At 47.8% G+C, this 19876-nt stretch overlaps 1 protein-coding gene across 1 annotated transcript in view; it reads left to right on the top strand.

Moving 5' to 3' along the window:
- PEPD (peptidase D) overlaps positions 1-19876 on the top strand; it is a 123809-nt gene that overhangs the window by 102143 nt on the left and 1790 nt on the right. Inside the window, exons 12-14 of the mRNA XM_082233492.1 lie at positions 7600-7748; positions 15307-15491; positions 17225-17416. Of these exons, the coding sequence (XP_082089618.1) occupies positions 7600-7748; positions 15307-15491; positions 17225-17416 (526 nt within the window). The remainder of the gene's footprint in view (positions 1-7599; positions 7749-15306; positions 15492-17224; positions 17417-19876) is intronic.

The following is a 19876-nucleotide window of genomic DNA, read 5'->3' as shown; positions in this document are numbered from 1 at the left end:
TCCATTTTAATATCTCGTACTCCCATTTCTGAAGTATCCTTTCAGTCTTTATTTTCCTGTTTCTGTCAAGCCGTTTATGTTACGCGGCTCAGAGGATCTTGCAAACTGATTGTACAGAACACTTTAAAATTCATTAAATGGTTTGCTAAAACTGAAAAATTATATGTATATTCAGGGCTTTTTAAAGGGGGGGGGCTTCTCTTCTTCACCTGCTCACCCTCCGCTGCCACCCAGCTGCACCAATCGCCTCTGGAGCACACCCTCGAGCAATGTGCCACCGTGCCATGACTATGGGGGTGCCAGAACTCACCAAATAGGTGGCGAAACTCAATTCCAGTGAGTTCCAGCCGGGGGGGGGGGAGAGCCCTGAGTAAAACCCTGAGTCCATGCAGTCTGTTAGATTGTCGCCAAAAAGAGAGGAAACTTTTAAATCATGGGTAGGCAAACTAATGCCCAGGGGTCAGATCCGGCCCAGTCGCCTTCTAAATCTGGCCCAGCATGATTTTACAGGAGTAGAATGTGTCCTTTTATTTAAAATGCATCTCTGGGTTATTTGTGGGGCCTGCCTGGTGTTTTTACATGAGTACAATGTGTGCTTTTATTTAAAATGCATCTCTGGGTTATTTGTGGGGCATAGGAATTCGTTCATTATTATTTTTTCCCAAATATAGTCTGCCCCCCCCCCATGGTCTGAGGGACAGTGGACTGGCCCCCTGCTGAAAAAGTTTGCTGACCCCTGTTTTAAATTCTTGGGTTGGTTTGCAAAGACAAAAGATAGATAAGCCTTCTGCAGCCTGCAGATGCAGGTGTTGGACAACTCATCTGTCCCAGCCAGCATGGCCAATGGTCAGGAATGATGGGAACTGTAGTCCAACAAGATCTGGAGGGTACCACATTTGAGACAGGACAAAGAAAGAATGTTGCTCCCATGTGCATTTGGTTGTCTTCCTTTTGAATACAAATGGTAGTGTGCTGCTGTTACCCAGACACCCTACCTTTTTCTCCAAGGAGCTCAAGGGGGTGTACATAGTTCCTCCCCACAGCTTATTTAACTCCTCCCCCCAACCACCCTGTGATGTAGGTTAGGCTGAGAGGCAGTCACTTGCCCAAGGCCACTCAGTGAGCTTCATGGCAGAGTGGGGGATTTGAACCCTAGTCTCTCCCAGGTCCTTGTCCGGTACTTTAATCACTATACCGTGCTGGTGGCTCTCTTGGAAAAGGGCTGGGATAGTTCCATTCAGGTGCACAGAATACATGAACTGGCACACTATAGAGAATGAGATAGAATTTAAGCCCCCACATGTTCACTCAAATGCCTCAAGAGGTGTCGGCTGACACTTATTTGCATTGGCCACTTGCCATTGCAGTTTCAGTTTCAGCACAAACTACAAATATGTATAAACACAACAAAGCAAGAAGAAACTTCCAAACTACATTAAAACACCTACTATTGTAATTTGTGCGCTATCCAGTTAAAATTGCCACACTTAATTAAAATTTATTACAATTTAACATCCAGAGTGTCACTTCGGTCCTTATTTTAACGACAGCTGCTTATAAAAGCTGTGGTCTTTGCTGTCACTGACGTGCCTTGATCTGCAAAGAGAAAAGGGCATCTGAGTTCTCTGTATCCATATATGAAAATTCAGTCACTCACAAGAAATTTGCCAAGTCTTTCTAGTTAATAGTGCCATCTTGTGATGAAAGATGCAGAGACACCTTCCATTAAAAACACACAATTTGTTTCTAAAGTGAATTTCTGTCACACTTTCTTTGCTAGCAAAAATAAAATAAAATCAACTTATCTCGTTTTCCTCCACCTTTTGAATTTCCATCTGTTTAAAATAGCAAATGTTTCAGCAAATTCCTCTCTTCTGTTATCTGTTAATTAGAGGGCCATTTAAAAAACCCTTGTAGAATGATATTTGTCTGTTCCCTGAATTGGAAAAAAGCTAATTATCTCATACTCGTAAGATACTATTTAAAGCACCCTTTGCCAAGCTGGTTCCTTCCAGATGTTTTGTGTGACACTTCCCAATAACCCTCTGCAGCCCGATGTTGTCCAAAACATCTGGAGGGCACCAGCCTGGCAAAGGGCTGATCTAAAGGCATTTCAATCAAAACAGCCATTGACTTAGGTCGCTTGAGTAGATAGCAGTGAGATACTGTCTGTTGCACAGCTGCCAGCTGGAAGAAGAACCCTAGACATGCCCCTGGGTTGCAGAGAGAGGGTGCTCCTGGCTGATGTGTGGGTTGCCAGGAAAGTTTTAAGTAGTGCTGCGCATGCCCTGCAACTGGAAGAGTGCTTCATTCAGAACATCAGAAGAGCCTGCAGGATCAGGCCCGAGGCACATCTAGTCCAGCATCATGTTCTCACAGTGGCCAACCAGATGCCTCAATGGGAGACCTGATCAGAAATCCCTCTCCCCTCCTGCGGCTTTCAGCAACTGGCCTTCAGAATTGTGGAGCTGTCATGGCTATTAGCCATCTAGTAGCCTTTTCCTCCAGGAATTTATCCAATCCTCTTTTAAGGCCATCCAAGTTGGTGGCCCTCACGGCCTCCTGTGGAAGTGAGTTCCATAGTTTAACAATGCACTGCAGGAAGGAAGTACTTTCTTTTACCTTTCCCGAATTTCCCCACATCTCAGCTTTGTTGGATGCCTGCCAGTTCTAGTATTATGAGAGAGGGAGAAAAAAATAAACCTCTGTCCTGTTGACTCTTGCTGGCCTTGCTAAAGTGGTACCTCGGGTTACAGGCGCTTCAGGTTACAGACTCCGCTAACCCAGAAATAGTACCTCGGGTTAAGAACTTTGCTTCAAGATGAGAACAGCGGCGCAGTAGCAGCAGGAGGCCCCATTAGCTAAAGTGGTGCTTCAGGTTAAAAACAGTTTCAGGTTAAGAATGGACCTCCGGAACGAATTAAGTTCTTAACCCGAGGTACCACTGCACTAAAATGTTCTCTACCCGCTTTGTCCATGCCAGGCATAATTTTATAAACTTCTAACGCAGTTCCCTGGGATGGCTCTCGCGTGGATGAAAGGGAAAAGGCAGATTGCCGAGCAAAGATCACGACTGCCTCCCGAGACCTTGGAGAGGGGCTGTGAGTCAGAGTACAGCACAGGGTGCTCTGATGGCCTGACTCAGACTTCAGCATTGCATGTCTCCCTGGGCCAGTAAAACAGCTTCCCAGAGCTTTGCCTACTTCCCCGGTATTAAAAATTAACTACCAGTGGCCTTGGAGCAGCAAAAGAATGCAGACAGGGAACAGAATTTTGACTGTGCCTGCAGGGCCTGATTCTGTAAACTAACCAGAGGACAGTCAAAGAGCCCCCAGCCCCAGCCCCCCCTCTCACTCACACACACACACACACAGAGAGAGAGAGAGAGAGAGAGAGAGAGAGGGAGAGAGAGAGAGAGAGTCTGTGCTATTTCCATTCCAGTGGTCATTGTAAGAACTACTGCTTAACTTTAGGAACTTTAGCTGCTAGAGTTAGCTTATTTTCTTCTCCCTACCCATCTATTTTTCCTTTTGTGTCATGACTTTTCCCCTCTGGGAACCATTTCTGCTGATTAGTAGGGTAAAAGAATACTGCAGCTGTGTGAGTCAGTGCAGTTAGTTGCTTGACATCGGTGACTTGAATGTATGAAATCCAGACAAAAATGTGATATTGTCTCACCTTTCCCCTGGATCTAGTTTTTGGAGTCATAAGAACTAGAAATTCGTCTAATTCAACCCACTCACAACCCACTGTAACTGCATCACCGATAAGTGATCATCCACCCTCTGTTCAAAAACCAAGGAGAGTCTATCAGTTTCCAAATGAGAACAGCTCTTGGAAGTCCTTCCTAATTTCAGTTCTTGTGGTTTAAAAATACTGGTTCTGGCCCTACATCTTGGAGAAGCAGATACAGTGGTACCTCAGGTTAAGTACTTAATTCGTTCCGGAGGTCTGTTCTTAACCTGAAACTGTTCTTAACCTGAAGCACCACTTTAGCTAATGGGGCCTCCTGCTGCTGCTGCGCCGCCGGAGCACGATTTCTGTTCTCATCCTGAAGCAAAGTTCTTAACCTGAAGCACTATTTCTGGGTTAGCGAAGTCTGTAACCTGAAGCGTATGTAACCTGAAGGGTATGTAACCCGAGGTACCACTGTAATAAATTTCTTCCATCAGGGAACATGAGGAAAGGTTGCAAAGTGGCTGGGGGAAAGTTTTCCTCCCTCTTTCATAACATGGGAACTCAGGGAACATGAAAGCTGAATGCTAGAAGATTCGGGACAAATAAAGGAAAGCCCTTCTTCCTGAAGCGCATAGTTAACCTGCGGAACTCCCTTCCACAGGAGGCTGTGATGGCTACCAGCCTGGATGGCTTTAAAAGAGGATTCTCTTTTAAGACACAGATTCCTAGAGGAGGCGGCTTTCAATGGCTGCTAGTCATAATGGCTAAGCCCCTCAGCAGTGGGAGGCAGCAATGCTTCTGAGTGCCAGCTGCTGCAAAGTGAAGACGGGAAGAGGGCCCTTGTGCTCGGGTCCTGCTTGCCAGTTTCCCAGAGGGATCTGGTTGGCCACTATAAGAAGAGGATGGTGGACCAGATGGGCCACTGGCCTGATCCAGCAGGCTCTTCTCATGTCCTTATGTTCCTTCGTGTTCTGGCACTCTCTCAGGCTTCCCTCTCTCTGTCAGAGATGGTGGCAGCTGGAAGGCTGTAGGGCCTGACAGTCCAGGCTCGGCCTTGCCTGACCCCACCTGTTCCTCCACATGGTTCCCTCGAGGCAGATCCAGATCCTCCTCCGCTCAGGACTCTTGCAGCAGAGGCTTGGCATCACCAGCTGTGTCTCTGCCAGAGTTTGGTAACGTGGCTGTGCCTTCTCACTGGACGGAGCAGGCAGCGAGACAGCCACCTCTGAGAGCAGGAACCCTCTCTGTGCCTCTGCACTGGGAGCAACTGCAGAGGCCGTGCCCAGAGTGATCTACCCCCAGCGGAGTCTGACTGAAGTGAAGCAGATTCAGAACTGTCTCGTGCAGAGATGCAGCAGTCAGACTCCTCCCATCGTGTGTCCTTTGGCTTTGTAGGCACTTGTAATTGCAGTGGTACCTCGGGTTAAGAACTTACTTCGTTCTGGAGGTCCGTTCTTAACCTGAAACTGTTCTTAACCTGAAGCACCACTTTAGCTAATGAGGCCTCCTGCTGCTGCCGCACTGCTGCTGCGCAATTTCTGTTCTCATCCTGAAGGAAAGTTCTTAACCTGAGGTAATATTTCTGGGTTAGCGGAGTCTGTAACCTGAAGTGTCTGTAACCCAAGGTACCACTGTACTTCCCAGTTCAGGAGTGGCTGATTCTGGGGGGCTGGCTGACAGTCAGCACCCAAGGGGCTAGAACCATAGAAGCACTGAAATGTAATTGGAAGGGACTAAAAGGGACAAGTAGTCCAACCCACTCCAGTGCAGGAAACACAGCTGCCTTCCTCACATCAGCCAGGCCTCTCAGGGTTGACTGTAAGCTGTTGGAAAGCTGGCTCATACTAAGGTGCTTGTGTTAAAAAGCCAGTATAACTTCCCCAACTGGCAGGAAGTATCCTTGGCTTGTGAGGGCTGCATCCCCCAGCACCTGGGTTACACTTTGGACCGTCTGTGGGAAAGGTGGGCCATTGCGAGTCCAGCCTTGACATTGCTCCCCAAGGGCCTGGGTCATGTGGATCCTTCCTTAGGTGGCAAAGTTAAGCAACAGCATTGAAGTCGTCCTCTGCGGACAAGGAGAGCTTGTGCACTGTTTTAAGAAAATGCAATCAGTTGCTCCATGTGCTGTCCGATGCCAGCTGCCTTACTCACTGAGACAAAACGGGAGGCACACTGACCTTTCCTGTACATGTGGTGGGTGTGACGCTATTTACAGTAAAAGTCCATACTCCAAAGGCTGGCTTTTGCCCTGCTTCTTTTAATCGCCGCTTGTTTGATCAGCACACTGGGAACGATGTGTCCCCACCTGGTGCTGGGAGTCAGGCACGAGAGACCCAGGGAGGAAGGAGGATGGGCCTGGCCGGTCCTGGGAGTCTTAAGAAATCTGCTTGATACAAGATCACCAGCTGGCCTCATAGAATCATAGAGCCGTAGAGTTGGATGGTATCCCCAAGGGTCATCTATCCCAACCCCCTGCAATGCAGGAATCACAGCTCAAGGATCCCTGGCAGATGGCCATCCAGCCTCTGCTTGGATATAGGCAGTTCACCACCTTCTCAGGGAGTCCACTCCACTGTTGGAACAGCTCTCCTCCTATGAGAGGAGAAGAGAATAAGTCACTGTTCTTGCCAGAAGTCACTGGTAGCCCTACTGTTGTTCAAACAAATTTAGCTCCTGTCGTATAATAGGAAGGGAACCCTGTTTCCATTTCAGTCTGGATTTAAGAGACTCTAAGCCAGACATAGGCAAACTCTGGCCCTCCAGATGTTTGGGACTACAATTCCCATCATCCCTGACCACTGGTCCTGTTAGCTAGGGATGATGGGAATTGTAGTCCCAAACATCTGGAGGGCTGGAGTTTGCCTATGCCTGCTCTGAGCTGTCAACAGAGTCCACCTGAGCCATCCTCCCAAAGGCCGGCACACAGTGACTTTAAGATGCCAGATTTGTATCCATTCAGACTGGTCTGTTGGTTGCAGGCAGGCAGCCGGTGGTAGCAGATCTCACCTTGGGGGATGAGCAGGCAAATGAGCCTCTGGTGTTGTTGGGGGCCTGTAATAGTGGATATGGGGACAGAGCTGGCATCCGGGTGCATTGCAGGGTCTGCTACGGGGAATATGGGAGACCGTCTAATGCTGAATCCAACGGCTGGTCCATGTAGCTCAGTATTGTCTACACTGGCTGGCAGCAACTTTCTGGGATTTCAAATGGGGGTCATTCCCATCTGTTCCTGAAGATGCTGGGAATTGAACCTGTGACCTTCTGCATGTAAAGCAGATTCTCTGCCACTGAGCTGCAATCAGACCTTTCGTGTCATCGGCCCAGCCCTTTGTTTTATGTTGCTGTTAGGAATCAGCTTGTCTGTCTGTCTTCGATTTCTGCAGCGGGTTCCTCCAAGGAGTTCAGGGTGACTGACCAGGCTCCTGCTCCCATTTCATTCTTACAACCTTCCTGGGAAGTCGCTTAGGCGGAGGGATGAGTAAAACTGGCAGAACTGACACTATTACAGGTGTCACATAGCCCTCGTTCTGCATTTGCATGAACTTGATTGTTCAGTGTGGCAGCCCCTACACTTTGGAACTCCCAGCCTGTTGATATCAGGCAGGCGCCTTCAATGTAACTTTTTGGCACCTGCTCAAAACATTCTTCCATAGCCAAGCCTTTCTTATTGATAATTTTATAATTTTATCTTTTTTTGCAAACTACTTTGAGTTGTTGTTTTTTTAACAATCAAGCGATGTAGAAATCTTATTTAAAAAATAAATATTTTTGATGATGGGGCAGATCGCCTAGTACCTGGAGATTAACTTTCAGGTGCTGCTGAACCTTGAACCCAGGTCCAAGTTGAGCTTAGGGGGGAGGAAGTCTTCCTGTCCTTAATGCCCTTTTCTCCCAGGTGCTAAACCTCTCTCTTCCCTACAGCCTCTTTGACATGGGAGGCGAGTACTATTGCTACGGCTCAGACATCACCTGCACGTTTCCAGCAAATGGGAAGTTCACCCCTGACCAGCGGGCGATCTACGAAGCTGTGCTGAAGTCAAACCGGGCTGTGCTAAGCGCTGTCAAGCCAGGTAAGAACAAGGGGGGTGGAGAATACATCAACAGAACAGAAGGAGCCTCTGTGGAGGTCGCCCTGCCAGAGGCTGCTGTGCGTATACCCTAGACTCACTGGGGGTGATGGGCTGCCCCCTTTGTGCCACTGCTAGCAGACAGACAAGCCCCTCTGGATATCACCTGCCTTCCATTAATCAGGAATCTTTTCACCTCTTCACTGTTTAAAATCTGCAGCAGATTTGCTTAGCTCTGCTGGGACTGAGTGATACACGAAGTCACACCTTCCCCCAAAGAATTATGGGAGCTGTAGTTTGTTAAGGGTGCTGAGAATTGTTAGGAGACCCTTATTCCCCTCCCCAGATCTACATTCCCAGAATGGTTTAACAGTAATAGAATTGGAGAATTGTAGAGTTGGAAGGGACCCAAGAGTCCACCACAGGCTTTCTCAAACTCAGCCCTCCAGATGTTTTTGGCCTACAACTCCCATGATCCCTAGCTAGCAGGACCAGTGATCAGGGATGATGGGAATTGTAGTTTCAAAACAGCTGGAGGGCCGAGGTTGAGGAAGCCTGGTCCACCGCCTTCCAAGGTAGTCGGTTCCACTGTCGAACAGCTCTTGCTTCCAGAAAGTTCTTCCTGATGTCTAGTGTGAAACTCCTTTCCTTTAACTTGAATCCATTGATTTGGATCCTGCCCTCTGGAGCAGCAGAGAACAAGCTTGCTCCATCTTCCAGGTGAGAACCCCTTAGATATTTTAAGATGGCTCTCATGTCTCCTTTCAGTCACCTCTTTTCCAGGCTAAACATACCCAGCTCCCTCCCTAGCATCAATTGCTCTTCCTAGGGAACTCTGGGGAATAGTAGCTCTGGGGAGCAGAATAACAACTTCTAACAACTCTCAGCACCTTTTACAAACTACAGTTCCCAGGATTCTTTGGGGGATGCCAAGTATTGTAGCACTTTAAATGTCCGGTGTGGGTGTGGCATGGAATGGCACCAATAATGACTGTTATTTAATTTTAATTATTTTTTAAAAAATTAAAAGAGGGTCTTTTTGACATTCCACCTAGAGGTCAGCCTGAGGAACCCTGGTCTGTGGTAAAGGATTCTGAGACATATTTTTACCTCTGCTATTGGAGGCAGTATGCCTCTTAATGCCGGTTGGCGGGAATGGCAAGTTGAGAGAGGATCCTTGCAGTCGGATCCTGCTTGCAGGCTTCCTATAGGGGGCATCTGGTCTGCTGCTATCAGAACAGGATGCTGGACTAGATAGGCCATTGGGCCGATCCACCAAGGCAGTTCTCTGTGATCTTATTCCAGGTTATACAGGCCAGGCCTGCTGGGGCCTCCTGGTGGCTCTTCAACAGCCTTTACCCCACCTGGTTCCCTCCAAATGTCTTGGACTACAACTGCCATCAGCTAAGCCAGCCACATGGGAGTTGTATTGATCTTCCAGCTACACTGCTAGCCTTTATTTAATTAATTTTTTTTAATCTGACGAGCAGGATAAAAACGTGTTAAATAAGTTAGGAATGAAGTACTTGGCGGAAGGTGGGTTTGTATCTCGTTCTTGCTTTTCCCCACCCATATGTACCATTTTTTAATGAACATTATAATCCCATTCTTCTTGCTTTGCGGTTTCCTATTGTATCAAACCAGATCTCCCGGTAAGAGAGCATTGAGACCCCCCTCTCCCCACACACACACACACTCCGCCCACGTTCCAATTAAAAGCTATTTTGTCTCTCAAACGCCTCCTGAGGAAAGGAGCGAGCAGAGCCAACTTGGCAACAGGTCGCCTCTCCCTATCTCTCCTCCATTTATTTATAGCCTCGTGTGCCCCAAAGTCCCAGCTGAACTGACATGGCACTTGGACACTCGCTGGGCAAAAGGCGGCTGTTGCGCTGATGGATGCTGTTTGCTTCCACAAAGTATGAAAAAATGTGAAAGGGCTTCCAAATATGCTCAGATGTCGTTGCTGTTTTTCCACCCAGCCAGCATTTTATTTATTTTTAAATTTTTAAATTATGTTACTGGCAGCTGCGCATCTAGAGAAACAGATTGTCAAAAAGAGTTTCATGGCCAGGTTTGCGCATGATGCTCAGTGCATCGCCTGGAAGCAGTACATTGGATGGGGTGGTGGTGGTAGGGAATTCCCACCTTTCCCTCTCCAACCCCAGTTCCAATTAGAATTGCGATTCCTCCTTCCATGTGCTGATAATAGGACCGGACAAATGTGCTTCTGAATGCTTTTGTGCTTGATTACTGCTTGCTAGTTTCCCACTGAGGCATCCAGTTGGCTGCTGTGAGAACAGGAGGCTGGACTAGATGGGCCATTGGCGTGGGGAGAGTCTTGGGGCCCATACTGAGAGGCCTGGAAGGCCTGGGGTTCCCCATCCCTATCCTGGTGGTTTGTACTGCATGAATCGGGTCTGTTAGTCTCCTCAACGCTGCCGTTAAGCGGGGTGAGGGGTCTCCAAGTCTTTGGGATGAGACAGCCTCCACTGTTCGCTTGCCCTCAGAGCCCTTTCCTAAGGTGTTTCTTTATAACATTTTTTATCTCCCTCTTTAGCAGGAAAAAAAGTTTACAAGTTGTTTGTGAGAAGGCAGTCCCTGCTCTTGGGCTTACAATATGAAAGACACAGCACAAAAGGGGGACAGGAAGGTTTAGGAGGGAGGAGGAAAGCAAGTAAACTCTGCACTATTTCGTAGCGCAGAGTTGCTGGCCAGCTGGATTGGACGGATTCCAAGGAGACGAGGAGTCAGACGTTGCAGAGTTGATGGAGAGGCTCTGCTGGCCTTTCTCTCTCTTCCTGTACTCTGACAGAAAGGATGACAGCTGAGGGAGGAGCCTTCTGGAGTTGGTATTTTAGCAGAGTCAGCGGCAGGGCCCCTGCAGTACCACCTCACTCCTTCTCCTGCAGCCTGAAAGTCATGTTGAAATCTGCCTTCACTGTGCTAGCCCTCTGTAAAGCTGAATGGCTTCTGATGCCGTAATCTCTTTGCTAACTAATCCATATTCCTGTGTCAAGCGCAGTTACCTTGTTTGCCCAAGGCTACGGTCAACGTTGTGGCAGTCAAGCAGTCCTTGTTATAGCCGCACAGAGAGAGAGGGAGAGCTGAGTGGGGAGACCCTAAAAGGTGTGTCATGTCCAGGCCCATCACGCTTCCATCGATGCTCAGGAAGAAGCAGAGGAACCATAGTGAGCCATTCTCATTGGGTGAGAAGGTCATCTATTGGTTCACTGACCTACATCGCACCGTATCTCATTTGGCAGTGAATTAAGAATGAAGCAGACGCCTCATCAGCAGATTTCCCCTTTGGACAGACGTCTCATGCGACAGTGGTCCAAAGTCCAAGGGTTCTCCAATCAGACTATGTAAACCTGGCCCTCGAATGGCTGACAGCTGGCTGGCTGGCTGGCTGGCTGATGAACCTCCCAGTATTGGGGAGCAGGTTGCATTTTCCAAGGTTCCAGGTGGGTCAGGGGGGTGGATCTATTAGCAGCCCAGTGGAGAGCAGTTCACTAAAACCCGGGGAGCATTTCACCAATGTTAGACAGTGTGGTGTAGTGGTTAGAGCAGCCTTTGCCAGCACACCTTAACCTGAAAGAAGTGTGTAGTATGGAGACTAAGGATTTGCCTCTGCTGCCTCTGACCATCTCAGGTGTCCTATGCAAAGTGGGGAATTGGGCGGGGCAGCAAACGCCTGACTACACCACCCTCTGGAGCCTGTTCTTTTTCAAAGGAGTATCTGCAGATGAATCCTTTAGTCATCGGGAATGCAGGCAGTTAAGAAGATTTTTCCTTGTGAGAGTATCCTGTGCCTTGGAAGAGGGGGATTAGTCTTATAAGGGGCCTAAAATTGCTTCTCTGATTAAAGCTGAATATTCCTGAGTTGCATGCAAAAATAATGAAGAGTTTTCTCTGACTTTAGGACCCTGAACCTTTTAATTTAGAGGGGTGGATGGATTTGGTGGGAAGGATGAAAAATCTGACATCTCTCAGAGCATAATATATTAATGCGTCTCTGAGCACCTCCTTAATGAAAATGGGTAGCCAGTAAAAGGAAAGGAGATGTGCAACTTCTGCAAAGTCTTTTTGGCCCCAGCCTAACTTTTAATGTGCCATCAGGGCCTCTCATGTAAAAAGCTGATGTTAATTAGACCCTCTTCTGAATTCTTCTCAAGTTCTGGTCTGCAAAGTTTTTTATTTTTTGGGGGGTGGGGGGAGGCTCTCAAGGAACTCTTCTTTTCCAGGGTGATGCCAGCTCCAGTCACTGGGATTCTTTGATCATACTTTCAATTTCAGCACCAAAGTGCAACTTGATTTTGTCAAGATCAAAGCAAACTGAGCCAGACTTGGGCCAGCTTCCTCATTTCTTAGCATTGTGTGATATATGGGAGCTTAATGAGATCCCAAAAAAAACCTTCCTCTGATTTCCACACTTTTAGCCAAATTATTAGTACATGTGAAAAGGATCAAGGGGTGTTAGTAGACCACAACCTTAGCATGAGTCAACAGTGTGATGCAGCAGCAAAAAAAAGTTACTGCAGTTCTAGGCTGCATCAACGGAACTCTAGTGTCCAGTTCAAGGGAAATGATAGTGCCACTCTATTCTGCCTTGGTCAGGCCAGACCTGGAATCCTGTGTCCATTTCTGGGCACTACAGTTTAAGAAGGATATTGACAAGCTGGAACATGTGCAAAGGAGGGTGACCAAGATGATAAAGGGCCTGGAAACCAAGCCTTATGAGGAACAGTCAAGGGAATTTGGGTATGTTTAGCCTGGTAAAGAGGAGACCGGAGGTTTTTAAACAGATGTTGGGCTGTCAAATGTTATTTAGCTATGATTCCTGCATTGCCCGGGGTTGAACTAAATGACCCTTAGGTGCATCCCAACTCTACAAGTCTATGATTCTGCAATTTCCAAAGGTATGTGGGTGAGGGGCCTCGGCCTCTCTGCATAATAGGAGTAGACTGAGCCTCCCATCTCAGATGAACTCATTGCCCCACAGTCTTCATTCTCAGGTGCTCCCTTTATATATATAAAAAGTATTGATTCCAAAATAGCTAACATCCTAGAAACCTTCCATACGGACACCTACATACTGTTTTCAGTAAGTTTTATTGTGTCTGTGTAATGGGTTTTTTGTTGCATTTATTTATTCATTTGATAAAACTATTTATATATTGCTATTCTTAAAAAAAATCAGAGCAGTTTACAACAGCTGTACATTAAACTAAACAACAAAACAAATATAAAAATGTGAAAATCAGAAACCAGCTAACTTTAAACAGTTTAAAGGACTACCTTGGAAGACGCTGAACTCTCCTTCCTTTGAGGTTTTAAAACAGAGGTTGGGTGGCCATCTATCAAGGATTCTTTAGCTGCTATTCCTCCCATTGCTGGGGGTTGGACTACATGACCCTTGGTGGTCCCTTCCAGCTCTGTGATTCTTTGGGTATTGAACCGCTGTGTTGCCCACACCACACACCAAAAAAAAAAGGATAATCTGTTACTGGCCTTTATTCCAGAGAGGTAGGACAAGGGTAATTTTTTATTGGTGCTGAGCTAGGGGAGTGTTCCTCCCTTCTGATTATTTTCAGCACATTGTGCGTGTGTTTCCTTTTTTTAAAAGTTAACATAATTCAGACAAGATATACCCCCATCCCCCAAGGCTTTCTCCCCCACTGAAGGGGGTAAAGCAAATGTAAACTGGGAGGGCCTCTTGGATGCAAAAACTGCTGACTCGTACACGAGTGTGCCAAATCCGAACAAGGAAAGCGTTCGCTGCTAAACCTTCACCCCAGTTACCTTAGTTTGGCAAACGGTCCTGTTGGGAGTGACTCAACGCCCCGTAGTGTGGGGTGGGAGGGAGCAGCGTGACGGCAGCCAGTGCGAAAGATGCACTGCAAAACTGTGCAGTGCCCGCCACCAAGGGAGCAATGTGCTCTGTGTCACTGCAGCTCATTTAAAAGTAGTCAACCAGCAGATTTCGGAGTGCCTTTGTCGGATAAGTATCACGGTTCTTGAGGTTTTGGTTAAATGGCCAGTTGGCCAAATGAAGTATGCTCTGGGTAGGGGGAAGGGTGAGAGGGGCTTCAGTCAGAGGGAAAGTGATGGGCAGCCAGCCAGAACTGCAGGTATTCCAAGCTGCTCACTGCAGAGAAAGGAAGCTTACAGGTGTGGACATTTTGTTACACATCTGTACATGCCAGTTAAAAGTCTTCCTGTCACCTGGCAGGATGATGTTCTGGGGTGAAAGACCTCACCCCAGGGGCATTTGGGGGGATCTGAATGGCCTCAGGGAGATGGAGAGCGAACAGGGAGGGATGGAAGGTGGACCCATTCGTGTTGATAGCCTTTGCCAACCCGGTAGACTCCAGATATTCTGGACTAACTATAGCTCCCATCAGCCTCAGCTGGCATTGCTGTGCTCCCATTAGCCCCAGCATCATGCATAGAGCTACGCTGGCTGGGGCTGAAGGGAGTTGCAATCCAAAACATTTGAAGGGCTCCACATTGGGAATAGCTGGCATGGACATTCACAAAACAGGCTGTGTTCATTCAAATGACTTGAGAGGAAAGAAGTGAGTGAGTGGGTGATCTATTTGAATCTTAAATAAGAAGATCAGTCTTCCAAATACAATATAAAACACATAACAAAAGTGATGATAGCTTTGTGGATTTTGGGTGTTTATGGGTCGGGAGAAGTGTCCTGTGGGGTAGTGAGAATTCAGGTGGAGGGGGAAAATTGTTCTCCACAAGACTGGGCTGGGCTGGGCAAGCAGGAAGGCCTGTTGGCTTGAGAGAGGATGTGAGACTTCCAACGAGGGGTTGTCAGAGTTGTGGAGGTGAGAGTGGGTGAGGGAAAGACTTCATTAAATTGTGAACCCTCTGGGGAAATTAGCAGGAAGATGGACACAGAGAAAAACTCAAACAATTATTCTTTCTTAGGATGAGGAATAAGTCACATGCTGGAGGCATTAATTCACTTAGTCATCTGATTTATTGCTTTTTTTGACTGAAAGGATCGTCTCTGGCCCCAGTGCTCCTAGTGAGCTTTAGGGTTAAATTTATGCCCTGATCTCCCAATCCCAAGTCCAATGCAGAATTGGATCCATCCTTCCCAAGTGATGTGTGGGGCACATTAACACCCCATGAAGACTGTGAAGGTGCTGTTCATGTGGGACATGTTAAAGCATTAGTGAGGAACCCTTGGCCCTCTTGGGACCCCAATTCCCATCAGCCCCAGCCAGCAGGGATGATAGGAGTTGTAGGTCAGCAACATCTGGAGGGCCAAAGATCCCCCACCTTTGCTCTAAAAGCAAAGGCGTCTAGTATCTCTTTTACTTTAAAGGAAAAAATGTTGTATGTCTTTATTTCCCGTTTTTCTTTTGTTTGTTTGCTGAGTAACATTTCTTTATTCTTTAAAGCATCATTTGTATTAAAATGAAAACTCTGGCATTGGGTGGGTGCACGTCTGCTGCTGTGTTCCCCCGCCCTGATTTTCTATTTAAAAGAGCATCTAAATAGTAGTTAATGGCAGCCATTTTTCTCTGCTCCCCTCAAGGAGTCTCCTGGCCTGACATGCACCGTCTGGCCGACCGAATCCATCTGGAAGAGCTCACAAAAATTGGCATCCTCCGAGGCAACGTTGATGACATGGTGAAGGTTCATCTGGGCGCGTTATTTATGCCCCACGGGCTTGGACACCTCCTTGGGATCGACGTGCATGATGTGGGAGGCTACCCAGAGGTCAGTATCGGAGCGTCTCCAAGGGTGCCAGTTAAATCACCAGGATTGCAAAAGGGAGTCAAAAGATCTGGAAACAATCAAGTCGGCATGCCTCTGTCCCCCTTCTTCCACGTGTCCCGCCACCTCCAAACAGCTGTCTGTGTTTACTTGTTTATGCAAACATGCATAGTGCTTTGCCAGCCCATTATCAGGCTTTAAAATCCTATCGTAGAAGCCACAAACTAAAACATAAGCAGCAGCCACAAATTAATTGCAGAACCTGCCAGAAGGCAACCCCCAAGCAAGGCAGGAAAGTCAGATTGCTATTTCTCCAGGGATGGAGAATAGTCTTTCAGCTCAAGAGCCACATACCACCTTTCTGGGAAGCTTCCCCAGAGCCAGAGGCAGAAGTGGACAGAGCAACGAATGTCAATTCTGCCTTTGTACAGTAAGCTAGTTTCTACACAATGTATACCCTGCTCTGTCCTCCACCCAGGCAAGCAAGAGCTCAAGGACACAACCAGGCAAAAAAGCACACAGGGAGGGTGCAAATGGGTGCAGGAGATGCTCCAAAGATCCGGTGGAGCGGCCTGGAGGACCACCCTCAAGGGCCTGTGGTTTTTACGACCCCTGTTCTGAAGCCTTGCTGGGAAAGGTCATATTCTTGCAAGTGTTTTGAAGAGGGAGAGTCAGCCAGATGGGCTTCCCAGAGGAGGAATTCCCAAAGACGTAACCACCTGCTTCCACGTACCAAGGTGTATGTGAGATTGCAGACTTAGAGCTGAAGAAGCAGCCTTTTCCATGCTCCTTCCTAGGTCCTCTCTTCAAGGGTTTTGCCAGTTGCCGCCCTTCGTTACACACACACACACACACACACACACACAATTCTGTCCTGCTTTCTTAAGAGAATGAAGTCAGTGGAACACAGGCCAACTGATTCTGGGGCAGGGGGAGCAGTAATTGCATTCCCTCCTTCTGCACTCCTGGGGATCCTGCCTTTGCACTGGCCCGGCCCTGCCTTCGTATCCAGTTAGTAGAAATTGATCATTCATCACTGGGGGATGCTTACAAGCGATGGACCCAAGAGAACCTGGTTGTGTTTGGTTTTGTGTTCCAAGCATCTTCAAGTTTATTTTTCAGATTAAAAAAGGCTGGTGGCCCAGGGGTCCAGCCGCTAATTTAATCCTTTCCGGATCATGGACTTCATTAATCCACGAGATTAGGCACTCTTAGCTCTTCAATGTATTCCTGGGTGGGATGGGGCTGGGAGCCCAAGGGGCAGCGAGGAAATTAGACATGCTCCTTCTCATTCTCGCTGGGCATTTCCCACCACCTCTGTTCATCCGAACAGTGCAGGCCTCGGGTGTGTGGGTGTCAAACAGTCGCAGCTAGTTTTTCTTCCTGTTAAATGTTAGGAACGTTTTAAGTGGAAAAAGAAATACTATTCTGCCGGTAAAGAAATGAGAGAAGCACGACAGACTGTGTCTGAACACAATGGTCCAATTTAACCATATCAGGGTGAATGTGTATTTATTTCATTTATATCCCACCTTTTCCTCCCAAGTTGCTCAGGGTGGAGTAAATAGTTCTTCGTTCCCTGTTTCATCCTCACAACAACCCTGTGAGAGAGGTTAGGCTAAGAGGCAGCAACTGGCCCAAGGTCACCCAATGAGCTTCATGGCTGAGTTGGGATTCAAACCCTGCTGTCCCAGGTTCTGGTCGAACACTCTAACCATTATGCCACACTTTTCCAGGGTGTGGAACGCATTGACCTTCCAGGGCTGCGGAGCCTGCGAACTGCCCGCCTCCTTGTCCAAGGCATGGTGCTGACGGTGGAGCCTGGCATCTACTTCATCGACCGCCTCTTGGACCAGGCCCTGGCTGACCCTGCCCAGGCTTGCTTCATCAATAACGAAGTTCTGTCGCGCTTTCGGGGTTTTGGAGGGGTGAGTCACTTGCGTTTAGCGTCTCTTAGGGCAGAGATCTCTGCCACTGGATGTCTTGCCTCGTGTGGAGAGAGAACTTGCAGCCTTAGGTGCTGTGCAAAGCTTACAGGAGTCCTTCAAGCTAATCCTTCGGCTTCTGTTGCACCCACATCAAAGACAGGGAACGTGAGACAGAAAGTGGGTTTTCAAAAATGTGTGTCTGAGATTTGAACCAGGGGTGTCTGGATTCATAGCTCAGCTTCTTAGCCACTGGGCTTTGCTGGGCATCTGAATGGATCAGTTACTCAGTATGTTTTCCTCCTGACACAAGCAACTGTTGTAGCAGAATCTCTCATTCCTAGGCCTCCCATAGCAGGAGATTTCAACATCACGGGCACCAGTTTCATGGATAAGGTGCCTTTGGCCCATTGTGTCCCAAATAGCAGAGTTTCTACTGCAATTAAGGTTCAAAGTAAATTTTACTTTAATTGCATGGTTAGCAACCATGGAAGGGGAGTGAAAAAAGAAAACACATCAGTATGAGGGGGGAGTCATCCAGACCACAGACCCCCCCCCCAATGGCAGTCCTGGGGAGGGGGAATGTGGGAGCCTCCCCCACAAACCAGTTAGCCACACCTTCCTTCACCTTAGGTTACAGGGTCAGCCAAAGGAGACCCTCCACTGTGAAAATATACGTACAAGGAGGCCCATGTGGAGATGGATGAACTTTCAAGTTGCCCATGATGCTAATCAATGAAGGGTACTATGACTGGTACTTGGAACTGGACCCATTTTCTGAAGGAATTCAGCGATTTCTGCCAAACTGTGGGAAACATCCAAGAGTTGGTACTCAATTATATTCAGAATGGAAGATCCCTTTCCTCATTTTGTGCAGCCTTGATACTACCTGGGAGCAGAATGTAGCATTGCAGGAATGGGGTGGACCTGCAATAAATGAGCCCACAGAGAAGGAAAGTGTTCCCCCTGCTTGAATTCCCCCTCCCCCCCCCCAATGATTTCACCCCGTCAAAGGAAATGGAGAATTCAGGCCCCTTTGCTGAAGCTGAGTTCTTCTTGCTACCTTTGTACACCGAAGCTCCCTTGTTCCCTTAACAGCCAGCTCTCTGAGTCACTCGGTCCTGGCTTTGGCCTCAGCGCTTTGTAAGCCCTGTGTGCAGAGCATACAATCTTATCAAGCCGTGTGGGACTTTACCTTCTGCTGCTGGATTCTCTCCCCCCGCTGGGTTGGAGAGGTCATCTTTGCTTTGCACTGTTCTTTCTTTATCAGTGCATGCAGGCCAGCCAGGATCCGAGGGCCTGACACCCTCCTCTCTTTTTTAAATGCAACTTTTGACGTACCAGTACCAGTTAATTCTGCAGCGTCAGCCTGAAGGGTGAGAGGCCTGGTGTGAAGGCATGGAGGAAGAGGTGGGGGCTTGCTGTGGGGCATGGGAGGCTGGGAGGAGGGCTGGCCCAAGGATATTGAAGGAGCGTCTCCACCTCTATCATTCTGCCCAGACACTGAGGTCCAGTGCCGAGGGCCTTCTGCTGGTTCCCTCGCTGCGAGAAGCCAAGTTACAGGGAACCAGGCAGAGGGCCTTCTCGGTAGTGGCGCCCTCCCTGTGGAACGCCCTCCCACCAGATGTCAAAGAGAAAAATAACTACCAGACTTTTAGAAGACATCTGAAGGCAGCCCTGTTTAGGGAAGCTTTTAATGTTTAATAGGTTACTGTATTTTAGTGTTCTGCTGGAAGCCGCCCAGAGTGGCTGGGGAAACCCAGCCAGATGGGTGGGGTATAAATAAATTATTATTATTATTATTATTATTATTATTATTATTATTATTATTATATATTTATTGGTGCTCCAAGAAGCCATGTTGCAGCGGGAGAGGTCAGGGAGCCCCCAGCAGGCTGTGAGCCTGGAACACCGGAGGTGCACCTCTTGGGCTGCGCATAGCTGCATCACTGCGGTTGATAGGAGCGAGCGTGGCTTGATTGCATCTTCCACAGCTTTAACTTGAGCAGCTGAAGGCCGGCTGGTTGAAATTGCGTGCAGGGTTTCCCCAGCAGGAAACCTCTCTTACTTGCTTAACAGGCAAGGTCCTCTTGGCACACTAGCTCTGGAAGAGTAAGGATGCTCACATAATCTCTGGCTTCTCCCTGAAGCTGCTTAGGTCATTGGGCTCGTGAGCAGAGGCAGCCAGGAGTTGTTTGAGGGATGTGCCTTAAAAATAAGAGGCAAGATACCTAACAGAACTATATAACCCATGACAGGGCCTGTAACCTGTGCCTTTATAGTTTTCTTGGGGATTCACTTGTGTTAAAATGCTTGCAATAAATTGCAGTTAAGAGTTTAATTTAAAAAAAAAAGTCAGCCCCACCAACTCTTGCTTCTACGTAAATTTCTACAATTTTGAAACTGCATTTGTGCGATTTTGCAGGTGTAAGACATTTTTCACAGGTGCAAATCTGTCCACAG

The sequence above is a fragment of the Podarcis vaucheri genome (assembly GCF_965113315.1).
Source record: "Podarcis vaucheri genome assembly, chromosome: 7".
NCBI classification, from domain to species: domain Eukaryota; kingdom Metazoa; phylum Chordata; class Lepidosauria; order Squamata; family Lacertidae; genus Podarcis; species Podarcis vaucheri.
The sequence above is the reverse complement of the archived record's forward strand: the minus strand, read 5'-3'. Positions and strand labels throughout refer to the sequence as shown.